This window comes from Neoarius graeffei, chromosome 24 (genome assembly GCF_027579695.1).
Source record: "Neoarius graeffei isolate fNeoGra1 chromosome 24, fNeoGra1.pri, whole genome shotgun sequence".
NCBI classification, from domain to species: domain Eukaryota; kingdom Metazoa; phylum Chordata; class Actinopteri; order Siluriformes; family Ariidae; genus Neoarius; species Neoarius graeffei.
In genome coordinates, this window is record NC_083592.1 from 17,457,718 (window position 1) to 17,471,798 (window position 14,081).

The window sequence follows — 14,081 nt, forward strand, 5'->3', positions numbered from 1 at the left end:
CACAGAAACAGCACTGGTTAAAACACTAAATGACCTACTGTTGGCATCTGATCAGGGCTGTGTCTCCCTGCTTGTATTGTTTGGCCTTAGTGTAGTCTTTGACACCATTGATCATTCCATTCTCCTGGACAGACTAGAAAACGTTGTGGGAGTTGAGGGAATGGCTTTCTCCTGGCTCAGGTCTTATTTAACTCATCGCTATCAGTTTCTCATCTCATTATCTCTAGCCGCTTTATCCTTCTACAGGGTCGCAGGTGAGCTGGAGCCTATCCCAACTGACTACGGGCGAAAGGCGGGGTACACCCTGGACAAGTCGCCAGGTCATCACAGGGCTGACACAGACAACCATTCACACTCACATTCACACCTACAGTCAATTTAGAGTCACCAGTTAACCTAACCTGCATGTCTTTGGACTGTGGGGGAAACCGGAGCACCCGGAGAGAACATGTAAACTCCACACAGAAAGGCCCTCGCCGGCCACGGGGCTCAAACCCGGACCTTCTTGCTGTGAGGCGACAGCACTAACCACTACACCACCGTGCTGCCTCGCTATCATAATGGTGATTTTTCTATGCATACTAGGGTAAAGTTTGATGTTCCATAAGGGTCTGTCTTAGGCCCACTTTTTTTTTTTTGGTAAGCGTAGTATTAGCTACCACTGTTATGCTGATGACACACAATTGTATGTTTCTGCAAAGACAGATGAGAGACAGCAGCTTAATAAAATTGAGGAACATGTAAAGGACATTATACACTGGATACTTATTAAATTCCTTCTACAAGACAGAAGTACTTGAGTCGTCTTTCATTTGAAACTGGTATCGAGTACATTATGAGGATAGCTTATTCATCTCAGCACTAAAATTTGATATCAAATGCTATTTCGTCAGATAATGTGATAAAATGAGAGATACACACACACAACCAGTCATGAGTTTGGTCATACCTACTTATTCATAGGTTTCTCTGTATTTTGACTATTTTCTACATTGTAAACGATACTGAAGACATCAAAACTATGAAATAATGTGCAATATATGGAATTATGTTGTAAACAAAAAAGTTTTTTTTTTAAACAATGCTTGATATTTTAGATATTATCTAAACCAGCTTCATGAGATAGTCACCTGGAATGCTTTTCAATTAACAGCTGTGCCTTATCAAAAGTTAATTAGTGGGCTAGTTTCTTGCTTTCTTAATGTGTTTGAAATCAAATAGTAAATAATAAAAATACAGTAAATGGCCCCATTTGACAACTGTAGTAATTCATATTATACCAAGAACCGCTCAACTAAATAAAGAGAAATGACATCCATAATTTAAGACATGAAGCATCTTTTAATTAAAAATAAAAAACATTGAATTAGGTGTGTCCAAACTTTTGAGTGGCACTGTATACAAATGTATACAAATGACTCCTAAACTAAAGTCAGCATTTATTGATTGCAACACAGGGATAGTGCTAATTTTTTAAAAGGTCCAGGATAACAATTTTGTGTCTGATGTATATACAGTGTTTGACTGATTATCAGTGTGCACGCACGCGCGCACACACGATGCAGAGTGGGATTCTTTCATTGAATATATGGATGCTGGTATTTCCTAGTCTGGCTAACGCGACTTCAAAGCAGGCCCTCGTGTTGCGTCACGCTTAGGATGGGCGGGCCCAGGCTAGGTATTTCCAGCCCTTCCACCATCATATACACCCTGGATTCCACATGATATTTCTTAGGCACAGGTCCTTTTTTCCTGTTTATGCAGAGTGATTTGCAAATCCGAGACATTGCTGTTCCCTCTTATAAACACTGAAATATGATATTACAAACTGACCATTCTCAATGATATTGCAGCTGCGTTCATAACATTAAAAACCTCAAGTATACCCTTGAGTAGAGGAACCACTGGGAGGTAAAAATCTTCAGCTTGTACACATCCATCCACTCACATACACAAAACAATTCAATTCTTTAGCATGCACAGAAACCACAGTCACAAAAATAAAAATCTCTTCCTAAAACCAAAAGAAGTCCTGATGAAGAACTTAAGGTCATTTAAAAAAAACTGTCAGAGTCCAATGTCATAAATTATTCCTGATGAAAAGAAATCAAATCATACAATCTCCCCTCAAACACGTGACCATCATAAATAAACACAAGATGTCTGTGTATGAAATGTGCAGAAATAGCCTCCTTAACGTGACGTGGTACCTGATGGTCTATGCTACCTCTACCCAAACCATAATGTGATTTTTGTTTTTTTGGTAGTTATGCATATAAAAAAAAGTGTCAGGTATAAGGTGGCAGGTTTTATCTACTACTGTTTAGTTTATGAAAACTTTTGTATCTAATCCTGAGCTAAACTTGATAAGACTGCATAATATTTTATACAATAAATCCTCAATGTGAAAAGATGTGCAGTTGCTGCGCGAGATAAAACTCCAGATGTAAATAGATGAGATCTGATCACTCGGAGTATGAAAGATGTTTCATGTCATTTGTTCTGTTTCTTGTTTTTGAATGCGCTTACATCCCATCACCTGTATCATCCTAACAACAGGATGTAAATATCATAACATAGATTATTTCTATATTGTAGAAAGTGGTGCTCATTTTCATTGTACAGCTTCCCTGTTTCTCTTCACATCTGCATACAGTCAAAGAGCATCTGCATGAACATCTGTCCTGCTGCTTCTATCAGTTTAGGTCAGACTCACTGGTGTGTGTGTGTGTGTGTGTGTGTGTGTGTGTGTGTGTGTGTGTGTGTGAGAGAGAATCTCACACATTACAACAGTCTGTATTGTTGTATAAAGCCATCCATCATTCCTTTCCTTTTGAAACATCAGCGTTTGTCTCGCCGCTTCTCCATTTCTCTGCAGATTCGTGCCAACAGCGCTGCCCTCATAGCCGTGTCCAGAACGTTCTTCTGCTCCACCCTTTCTACTACACTTTCTGGCTCATCCTCCTGTAAAGAATTAGCAAACAAACAAAAAAAGTTACTGCATGAAACAAGCTCGCTATATTGCCAAAGTATGTGGACACCCAACCATCGCACATATGTGGTTCTTCCCCAAACTGTTGCCACAAAGTCAGAAGCACACAGTTGCTTCTAACTTTTGTCTTTGTATTCAGTAGCATTACAATTTCCCTTCCCAAGAACCAAGAGACTTAAATGTGTTCCAGCATGACAATGCCACTGTGCACAATGAAGACATGGTTTGCTCAATTTGACTGGAAGAACTCAAGTGTCCTACAGACAGCCCTGACCTCAACCCCAATGAACACCTTTGGGATGAACTGGAATGCTGACTGAGCCCCAGACCTCCTCACCCCACATCAGTGCCTGACCTCACTAATGCTCTTTTGGCTGAACATTTGTTTTAATAACCAACAATAATTATTGATCCACATTTGTAAAGGTTGGCGTAAAAGATAATAGCTTATTAACTAAAATATTCTTTTTATTAAAAATGAAAAAGTTAATAACAAATAGACCTTTTCTCAATAAACCTTTATGAACATTTATACTACCTCCATTTACTAATGTTTTCTTTAGTTTTCAGCAAGCTGTAAAAAGAAAGCTCTGATTTCTTGTTAAATCTATTTGAACAGCACACACACAACAGCTCTTTCCTTTTTTTTTTTTTTTTGCATGTGTGGTTTTTTTTTTGTGGCATTAGAGCTGTGTTACTTCCCCGTGCGGTGAAGTCATGTGTAGTCTCGCTATTGTACGTTATTATATTCTGTGATGTCTAAACAATGCAATTACAGCAAGAAAAAACTAAGATTACATAGCCTGATAATCACTGTGATTCATTTTCTTCAAATCGAATCGTCAAATTTGTATTGCAATTTAATGTCACACAATATGTTGCTACATATCTAAGAAGCTGACTGTCCAAAAACAGATTTAAAACAAATACAAGCAAGACTGACTTGTGCAATCAGGACTACAAGTTATTGTACATACATTTACTACACAATCATCCAATCCGCAGTGTTCTCCCTCCTCTCATAATGCATGTTACAGGACTACAAGTACCTGCCTTATAGACGAGGAAGGACGTTACGTGTCCGCTGTCAGCTTGGTAGTCGAGCCAGAAGAGTTCAGTGCCCATGTTCTCCTGCTCTGTGCTCGAGCCACTCTCGTTCCATTCCTCCACCTCCCCACCAGCCCCGGCATCCGAACTGCCTACAGTCCAGCGTTCACACAGACAGGCATGAAAATATTACTGATAATCTCCCCAAAACCCGTTTCCAACTACTGCAGTGTACTTCAGTAGTAATAAATGTAAATGCTTATAATATAGCTTGCACTACTGTTGGTACAAGATGCTGTGACTGGAACTGAAGCAGTTAATACACAAATCTGCCAAAGTAAGTGTCTTACTGAGAAAGAATTGCCCTAGACCTAATGCTTGAACATAGTCCAAACTATTTTTATAAACCACTTATTTAAAAAAAAAAAAAAAAAAGAGATTTCTTCTACCAAGTTTGTTTGCACTAGTCAAGTTTATTTGTATAGTGCTTTTAACAACAGACATCGTCACAAAGCAGCTTTACAGAAAATTAAAGACTTTAAACATGAGCTAGGGCAGCATGGTGGTGCAGTAGTTAGCACTGTCACCTCACAGCAAGAAGGTTCTGGGTTTGAGCCCAGTGGCCAATGGGAGCCTTTCTGTGTGGAGTTTACATGTTCTCCCCATGTCTGCGTGGGTTTCCTCTGGGTGCTCCGGTTTCCCCCACAGTCCAAAGACATGCAGGTTAGGCTAACTGGTGGCTCTAAATTGACCGTAGGTGTGAATGAGAGTGTGAATGGTTGTCTGTGTCTATGTGTCAGCCCTGTGATGACCTGGCGACTTGTCCAGGGTGTACCCCGCCTTTCGCCCGTAGTCAGCTGGGATAGGCTCCAGCTTGCCAGTGACCCTGCACAGGATAAACGGTTACAGATGATGGATGGATGGAACATGAGCCAATTTTATCCCTAGTCAACTGTTCAACTCTTCATCTACACTCAGTGACAACTTGACCGTAATTATATTACAGAGGTGCAATTTGTAGGTGGCTCATGCTCAGCACAGTAGTGACAGCGAGTCTGCTAAGCACCAGCATGACTGGGATTTCTCAAAACAATTCAGCAACCCAAAATATCCAACCTGTAGCAATGCTGCAGTCAGAAACTGACACTGCTCATTAGGGCTGAATGATATATCGTTTTCGACCGAAAATCGCGATCTCAGACAACACGATTTTGGGATCGTCAAAACCGCAGTTTTTCTCAGTGCTCCTAAACTGACCCATGTTTTGTTTTGTCAATAAATTGTCCTCATTTTTTACACTACAGACAAAAAAATTACATCTGTGTGTTCAGGAAAGCCTTGTGGCACTCAGTGTGAAAGAATTTTGTGAATATCTCCTTCCGTTTTCGTGTAAATCCCCGTTGTTTGGAGGGAGCACGCTGAAGAAAAACTGCCCTTTCTGTGTCTCTGTGCTCAGCGCGCGGGTGGGGGAGGGGCTGCCCGCTCTCACACACACACACACAGGAGGGAGGGGCTGCTCCCTCTCAGAGAGACACAGGCTTGTAGCATCAGGGCAAGTCACACATTCACACAGTACAGCTCAGCTCCTGCAACTGTGACTGCTACGCGCACTGCATCACTCTCACAATTTCCCACAGGGGAATTGTTGGCTCTAGTTATAATTTATAATGCTTATGTACATTCTTTTACAAAAGTGCAATATTCTGATGCTGCTGAGCCACTGATCAACCTTTTTATATGTCTGATATGTTGTAGATGGGAAAAGTAAAAGAAGCAAAAGTTTACTTAAGAAAGATGGCACTCTTTATTTTTATTTTAAGTTATTATAACTTGTTCCTCAGGCACTCAATGTTAATAAACAGGCCTACATTTGAAATCTGTTGACCTCAGTTTTCATTCTTGCATTAGCTTTATGGAATTCATTGTATTAATTAATTTGCACTGAAACTTGATTTAAAGAAAAAAAATTGTGGTTGAAATCGACATCGCAATATCTGCCAGAAAAATCGCAATTCAATTTTTTCTTAAAATCGTTCAGCCCTACTGCTCATAATCTACAGCAGTTTATTCTAAAATACGTGAAGGTCAGTTCAGATAAATCACAAGTTATGTACATGCATGATGAAAGTGTGAAAAAACCCACAAGTTTTAGTGCCATCTGTTTTTTGTTCCCTTGTGTACTCATGTTATGGACGGAGTATGATCTGTCATTAATTCAATCAGACAAGAGAGAGTAAATGAAATAAAAGTCTGTGAACATCTGTTAAAACTTGTTCCTTTTCGGTGAGTTTCCTTCAGCTAAATAATTTACATTGAAGGTGATTTTTTTTAAGTTCTCCATTTGATCCACTGAAATCCGTTAAGACTGCAGTCCAAGAAGACATGGAAAAGATGTGACATACACTATATAACCAAAGGTTTACTGACACCTGATCATCACATCCATATATGGCCCTGCTTTAAACTGTTGTACACAATTGTCTAGAATGTCCAAATATGCTGTTGCGTTAAGATTTCCCTTCCCTGGAAGTAAGGGGCCAAAACCTGTAATAACGTGACCAGCGAGTTTACACAATGTTTAAAAAACCCCAAGCAGTACTGCTGTGCCTGATGCATGCGTACAGCATACATTAATACACACACACACCACTGTATCAGTGCTAACAATGATCCATCACACAGATATATATCTGCTCAGTGGCTATACACAGGCCATTTCTTCTGATGAATGGGGTAAGGGAGTGCTGACCAGGTGTGCACATAAACAGAGGGCGACAGTAAACACCTACAAAATGACCCACATACAGTAGTGCTTGAAAGTTTGTGAACCCTTTAGAATGTTCTATATTTCTGCATAAATATGACCTACAGTGGTGCTTGAAAGTTTGTGAACCCTTTAGAATTTTCTATATTTCTGCATAAATATGACCTAAAACATCATCAGATTTTCACACAAATCCTAAAAGTAGATAAAGAGAACCAAATTAAACAAATGAGACAAAAATATTATACTTGGTCATTTATTTATTGAGGAAAATGATCCAATATTACATATCTGTGAGTGGCAAAAGTATGTGAACCTCTAGGATTAGCAGTTAATTTGAAGGTGAAATTGGAGTCAGGTGTTTTCACTCAATGGAAAAGATCACGTGAACTAAAGATCACGTGAACAAGCCAGAAGGCTATTGGAAAAATGTTTTGTGATGAGACCAAAATAGAACTTTTTGGTTTAAATGAGAAGCGTTATGCAAATTCAGCAAATTCTAAAGGAAAATGTCAGGACATCTGTCCATGAACTGAATCTCAAGAGAAGGTGGGTCATGCAGCAAGACAACGACCCTAAGCACACAAGTTGTTCTACCAAAAAACGGTTAAAGAAGAATAAAGTTAATGTTTTGGAATGGCCAAGTCAAAGTCCTGACCTTAATCCAATCGAAATGTTGTGGAAGGACCTGAAGCGAGCAGTTCATGTGAGGAAACCCACCAACATCCCAGAGTTGACGCTGTTCTGCACGGAGGAATGGGCTAAAATTCCTCCAAGCCGGTGTGCAGGACTGATCAACAGTTACTGGAAATGTTTAGTTGCAGTTATTGCTGCACAAGGGGGTCACACCAGATACTGAAAGCAAAGGTTCACATACTTTTGCCACTCACAGATATGTAATATTGGATCATTTTCCTCAATAAGTAAATGACCAAGTATAATATTTTTGTCTCATTTGTTTAAGTGAGTTCTCTTTATCTACTTTTAGGACTTGTATGAAAATCTGATGGTGTTTTAGGTCATATTTATGCAGAAATATAGAAAATTCTAAAGGGTTCACAAACTTTCAAGCACCACTGTATAACATCATCAGATTCTCACACAAGTCCTAAAAGTAGAAAAAGAGAAGCCAATTAAACATATTATAAAACTTTTATATTAATATTCTACTTGGTAATTTATTTATTGAGGAAAATGATCCAATATTACATACTTGTGAGAGGCAAAAGTACATGAACCTCTAAGATTAGCAGTTAATTTGAAGCTGAAATTAGAGGCAGGTGTTTTCAATCAATGGGATGACAATCAGGTGTGAGTGCTTGCTCCGTTTTATTTACAGAACAGGATCTATCAAAATCTGATCTTCACAGCTAACATTTATGGAAGTGTATCACTGCACGAACAACCGAGATTTCTGAGGACCTCAAAAAGAGAACTGTTGATACTCATTAGGCTGGAAAAATTTACATAATCTCTGAAGATTATGCGTCTGGAGGACGCTCTGGACTCTTGCAGTGGTGCTTTTGTGGCTGGGGACTGCAGTTGACTTGCTGACTTTGGGACTGTGGTTGTCGTGAACGGTTTTGCGCTTGGGTTTCCGTTGGTGGGGGATTTATAGCATCAACGAAGCTAACTTTATGTTAGGACTGCTAATGTTATAGTCATATTGTCTGTTGTTGCCCAAATGAGGATGGGTTCCCTTTTGAGTCTGGTTCCTCTCGAGATTTCTTCCTCTTGTCGTCTGAGGGAGTTTTTCCTTGCCACCGTTGCCACAGGCTTGCTCATTAGGGATAAAATTAGCTCATATTTTAAGTCGTTCAAATTCTGTAAAGCTGCTTTGCAACAATGTTTATTGTTAAAAGCGCTGTACAAATAAACTTGACGAGTTTGGACTCCACCAATCCACAGTCAAACAGATGGAGGACATTCAAGATCACTTCTACCTTCCCGAGGAGTGGTCAAGCAACAAAGATGACCCCAAGAGCAAGGCTACAAGGTCTACAATAGGTCTCAAAGGAACCCAGGGAACTTCTAAACAACTATAGACCCCTTGCACTGACATCACATTTATGTTAGCAGCTGTCGCTACCCTAGTCCTGGGGGACAAGCAAACTTTGTTTACGTACTGTTCACATACTGAAGCCATGCGAAGACGTCCGATGTCTGTTGCTGTTGTCCAAAGAAAACTACAGCTAAAAAAAGCTCTACTACCCGATTACTTGGATAATCTTAGTCAGAAAGAAGCAATGGATGGATAGATATATGCGGAAATTAGAGTTTAGCAGTTATAATCTGTACAAAATTCCTTGAAACAATTGGAGTGAAAGTGCAAATTTGTGGCCTAACGCTAGCCACATGATGCTGAATGCATCTCCCCCCCAAAGAAAGACCATGGAAGACCAGTTAAAAAACTACAAAAGAAAGAATTCGTTGTGTAAAGAATTTTTCTCAACATCAGCATAGGAACAGAATGTTGCGAAAGCCAAAGCATTTGGTGGGATTTTTTACTGAGTTATGTCCGAGTTGTTTGTTTGGTGCCCAATCTGGGTTTTCCGTGTCGAGTAAGGAAGCTCCCTCAACTGTAAGAAAATCAAACACTTTCATGAAGACGTTAACTCAGACGCGAGCAGAAATAAAACGAAATTCTTATGCAAACTCTTCCATACTCACTTCCAACTTTCTATTATTTTTAAATACAAGTTCTTACCTGAAATAAAATGATCTCTACAAATGTGGATATTCACAAACTCCTCTGGAATTTTCAGGCTTAAATCCTCTTGTATTCTCTTTAACCACTCATTTCTTTGTTTTTCTTGATAGTGGGGAGATGGTAATACCTTTTATCTATTTCCCTATTTGAACAACCAAAAACAGCACAACAATGAACCATATTTAAGACAGATTAAGCCTTGCTTACATGGAAGACAGTGTCTGATTGCCCCCCAGGTGAAATCATCACGTGACGCCATGCGCAAGGGGTCTATAGGCCTCTCTCACATTGTCTAACATTAAAATGTTCATAAGTCACCATCAGGAGATCACTGAACAACAATGGTGTGTGTGGCAGGGTTGTAGGGGGAAAGCTACTGCTCTCTACAAAGAACATTGTTGCCCAATTACAGTTTGCTAATGATCACATGGACAAGTCAAGTTTATTGGAAACATTCTGTGGACAGATGAGACCAAAATAGAACTTTCTAGTTTAAATGAGAAGCATTCTGTTTGGAGAAAGGAAAAACACTACATTCCAGCATAAGAACTTTATCTCACCCAGGAAACATGGTGGTGGTAGTATCATGGTTTGGGCTTGTTTTGCTGCATCATTTTATTGGAACAATGGATTCTGAATTATTTCAATGAATTTTAAAGGAAAACTGAATCTCAGGAGAAAGCAGGTCATGCAGCAAGACAACAACCCTCAGCATACAAGTTGTTCTAGCAAAGAATGGCTAAAGAATAATATGAATATTTTGGAATGGCCAAGTCAAAGTCCTGACCTTAATCCAGTAGAAATGTTGCGTGAGCAGTTCATGTGAAGAAACCCAACAACATCCTAGGGCTAAAGTTGTTCTATACAGAGGAATGGGCTAAAATGAACAGTGATGGAAACGTTTTAGTTGCAGTTACTGCTGCAGAAGGAGCTCACACCAGATACTGAAAGCAAAGGTTCGTATACTTTTGCCACTCACTGATACGTAATATTGGGCCATTTTCCTCAATAAATAAATAACCAAGTATACAGCTTCTGTCTGATTCGTGTTCGCTTTATCTACTTTTAGGACTTGTGTGAAATTCTGATGGTCATTTATGCAGAAATCTAGAACATTCTAAAGGGTTCACAAACTTTCAAGCACCACTATAGCAGGTGGAATAATAAAGCAGCAGCTGAAAATCTCTTTATTCGGGGCTGGGAGTAAGTGAGGATGAGGTTACTGCGATGGCGGGGATGATAAACCTCCCGGTCTGGTCTGCGGGGTCGCCGAGGGGCCGCTGTGTGTCTGCGCTTCTGCTGCTCTTTGGCCTGTTTCACCTCCCGGTCATAATCATCCCTTCAAAATAACACACCCTGATTAGAGGATGGTCAAAAACAAGCACGTATGAATTACTTTTAATCATTAAGTCATTAATGATCAATTTGATTTATTATTATTATTAATAATAAACAATTATCCTGCAGTAATTAGACTATAAATAAAAACACGGTTGTTAAAGAACTGATGAAGGCTAACGTTAGCCGGCTAGCTAACTGTTTAGTTAACATTAACTAGCTCATAAATTACCTGGCTATCTGATTTCTCCGGATATGGTGCAGGAAACCGTGATTCATATCCAAGCGACCCCCCGGCTTGTATTTATGTGTTTCTCCCTCAGCATTTTGCAAAACTTCCATATCCCAGAGCGTCAAACAAAAAGAAAATAACTGAGCAAAACACTCCAGTGCATCCTCAGTGAACCGGGCTAACGTGTTGGCCAAGAAAAACACACTCGGAGTTGTACAAACCCCAAAGCATTAGAATATAAAATCCCACCAATTAAACTTGACCATTTCCCTCCTGATATCTATGTAAAGTGATTCGATAATTTAAGCAACAACATAGAGAAATATAACTGTCATATTAGTAAATATATTCACATTTAGATCCCGGGTACGTGTATTATCGGCCATCTTCTTTTTTTTTTTGTCTCACTGGTGTAACCGGGAAACCTTAAAGCATTCGAACTCAACGCAGTACTGCTGTTTATTCCTCACCTGTATTCAAACAAATCCCGCCCCTTGTGCTGTAGATTGGCCAAGCGATACACTCAGGGAAGTTCAGCGATTGGACAGTGAACTTGATATACATTGTTAAGCCAACCCTGGAACGAAACCCAGGATATTACTAGCCAATACCGGCGCGGGAGGTTGATTTAGCGGAATACGGGTGGAAAAAATAATCCGACAGCGCTAATTCAGTGCCCTCAGAGTTTGTAGTGTTTATTTGGTGGTAAAAAAGGGAAAACAATGGCGAGCATAAAACGGGAGAGGGATATTGATAATGAAGAAGAAGAAGGTAACGACATAATGTATGTGTGTGTTTTTTTAAATAGAGGTGAATTTTAGGCCTTCAGTTGAGTAAATGTGGGAACATGCTAACAGACAGGCATGTAAACTGTTTGAGGTTGTAGCTGTGGCTAGTTTAAATACAACAGTTGATAATTTTATAAAACATACTGCTGTGTCGTAAATAGCAACTTGCAACACACGAATTCTTGATACTTTAGTATTACATATGGTGTAGAGTGTATACAGGAGTATTTTTATTTATTTACTGAAGAAGAAAATCGACCAGTAGACTTTTGAGTGTTTTTATTATAATAATGAAGACGGTGTAATACACTGATGATATAATACAATTCAGTGAAGGTAATTATAATTAACCAATTGTCCACAAAACCACATGATAGTTGTAAAATGTATTCAAAATGATGTAGAAATATTTTATTAGCAAATTAGTAGTTATGTAGCTTATACTGATTCAGTGTTTAATAGCTAAAGACATTTAACATTAAACAGACATTCAGCTATCTCAGTAACACCATGCTTTTTCACTGCTCTCAAATTTCCTTGCCTGTGGAGCCGAGACACTAAAATATGACGTCTGATTTATTTAATTCATGGTTTCATATCTGAACATAACCATGAGAACCATGTTAGAGTCTTGAAGCCGAGAAGATTCACCCGAGAAGGTCCTCTTAAGCAGCATTTCCAGGAAATAAACTTTTAGATGAATGTACAGTACATCAACTCTTTAGAATAGAATGCCTTCATTGTACATTCTATACTTTCAAGTTTCAAGTTTATTTGTACAGCGCTTTTAACAATGAACATTGTCGCAAAGCAGCTTTACAGAATTTGAACGACTTAAAACATGAGCTAATTTTATCCCTAATCTATCCCCGATGAGTAAGCCTGTGGCGACGGTGGCAAGGAAAAACTCCCTCAGACGACATGAGGAAGAAACCTCGAGAGGAACCAGACTCAAAAGGGAACCCATCCTCATTTGGGCAACAACAGACAGCCTGACTATAATATTAACAGTTTTAACAGGTATAACCCTCAACTGTCCTCATGGGGCCGTCCTTCACAGGAGTGGGGCGATAAAACTCCGACCAGACACAGGGCACCAGGATGGACCAAGCAGGTCCGAGGGGCAGAAGAGGCCAGCATCTCAGTCCCAGGATCAACATGTAACTCAGAGGGACAGATGGGGGGGGGGGGGGAAGAGAGAGAGAGAAAGAAAACACGTTGTTAGGTATGCCCTAAAAATGACAAGTATTAAATCTGTGTGGTAGGCTCGCAGAGATGAGAGTCTTTACATCAGGCATAACACACAATGGCATGTTAATATGGTAAAAAATATATCATGACCTGCTCTGGCTGGATGCTTGATTGGGTGATGGGAGCACACTCCTCAGCAATGATGAGATGCAGATGGGACCCTTAGGCCTGGCCAAGACAATTCAGTTACATTTCACCGGGTCTGGGACATGCGACAGAATGTCTGACGGCCGATTCCCTGCAGGCTATGATAGCCAGTCGAGGTCCCCACCGTCTCCACCAAAAGATTTCCTGTTGACTCCATGTAACTCAGAGGGACAGATTTGGGGTGGGGGGGAGAGAAAGAAAACACAGGTGGTTAGGTATGCCCAATGTCACCTGAATAAGTAGGAACAGTATACATATTGCACCGAGTACAAGCAGGGACTCCGGCAACTAACTATGACAGCATAACTAAAAGGAGAGAGCCAGAAGGTAACACAGGCATGAGGGAGCCCCGGGACATAAAGCAGCCAGCCACTACACCGTCAACAAACTCGAGTGAGCAAGCGAGTGGGGACTGACAGCATCCATACATCCCAGTTTACCAAAACACTCTATGTCTGAGGACCCTCCAGATCTACTCCTTTACCTCATAAACACCATTAACAAAAGGCTTGACTAAACAGATATGTTTTCAGCCTAGACTTAAATGCTGAGACTGTGTCTGATTCCCGAACATTACTTGGAAGGCTGTTCCATAACTGTGGGGCTTTGTAAGAAAAGGCTCTGCCCCCTGATGTAGCCTTCACTATACGAGGTACCAGCAGATAGCCTGCACCTTTTGATCTAAGTAGGTGTGGCGGGTCATAGAGGAGCAGAAGTTCACTCAGGTACTGTGGTGCGAGACCATTTAGTGCTTTAAAGGTCAATAGTAGTATTTTATAATCAATACGAAATTTGATTGGGAGCCAATGCAG

General features: G+C 40.0%; 2 protein-coding genes across 2 annotated transcripts in view; one reads left to right on the top strand and one right to left on the bottom strand.

Moving 5' to 3' along the window:
• Positions 1-1,321: 1,321 nt before the first annotated feature.
• On the bottom strand, positions 1,322-11,488 carry c24h2orf68 (chromosome 24 C2orf68 homolog). Its single transcript, XM_060906831.1, has 4 exons — positions 11,084-11,488; positions 10,737-10,852; positions 4,046-4,191; positions 1,322-2,964 (listed from the first exon to the last, which is right to left on the bottom strand). Exons 1-4 carry the CDS (start codon positions 11,191-11,193, stop codon positions 2,842-2,844), a joined length of 495 nt encoding a protein of 164 aa, XP_060762814.1. The 5' UTR covers positions 11,194-11,488; the 3' UTR covers positions 1,322-2,841.
• A 220-nt stretch (positions 11,489-11,708) lies between these two features.
• usp39 (ubiquitin specific peptidase 39) overlaps positions 11,709-14,081 on the top strand; it is a 45,686-nt gene continuing 43,313 nt past the window's right edge. Inside the window, exon 1 of the mRNA XM_060906833.1 lies at positions 11,709-11,854. Coding sequence (XP_060762816.1) covers positions 11,806-11,854 — 49 coding nt within the window. The 5' untranslated portion in view covers positions 11,709-11,805. The remainder of the gene's footprint in view (positions 11,855-14,081) is intronic.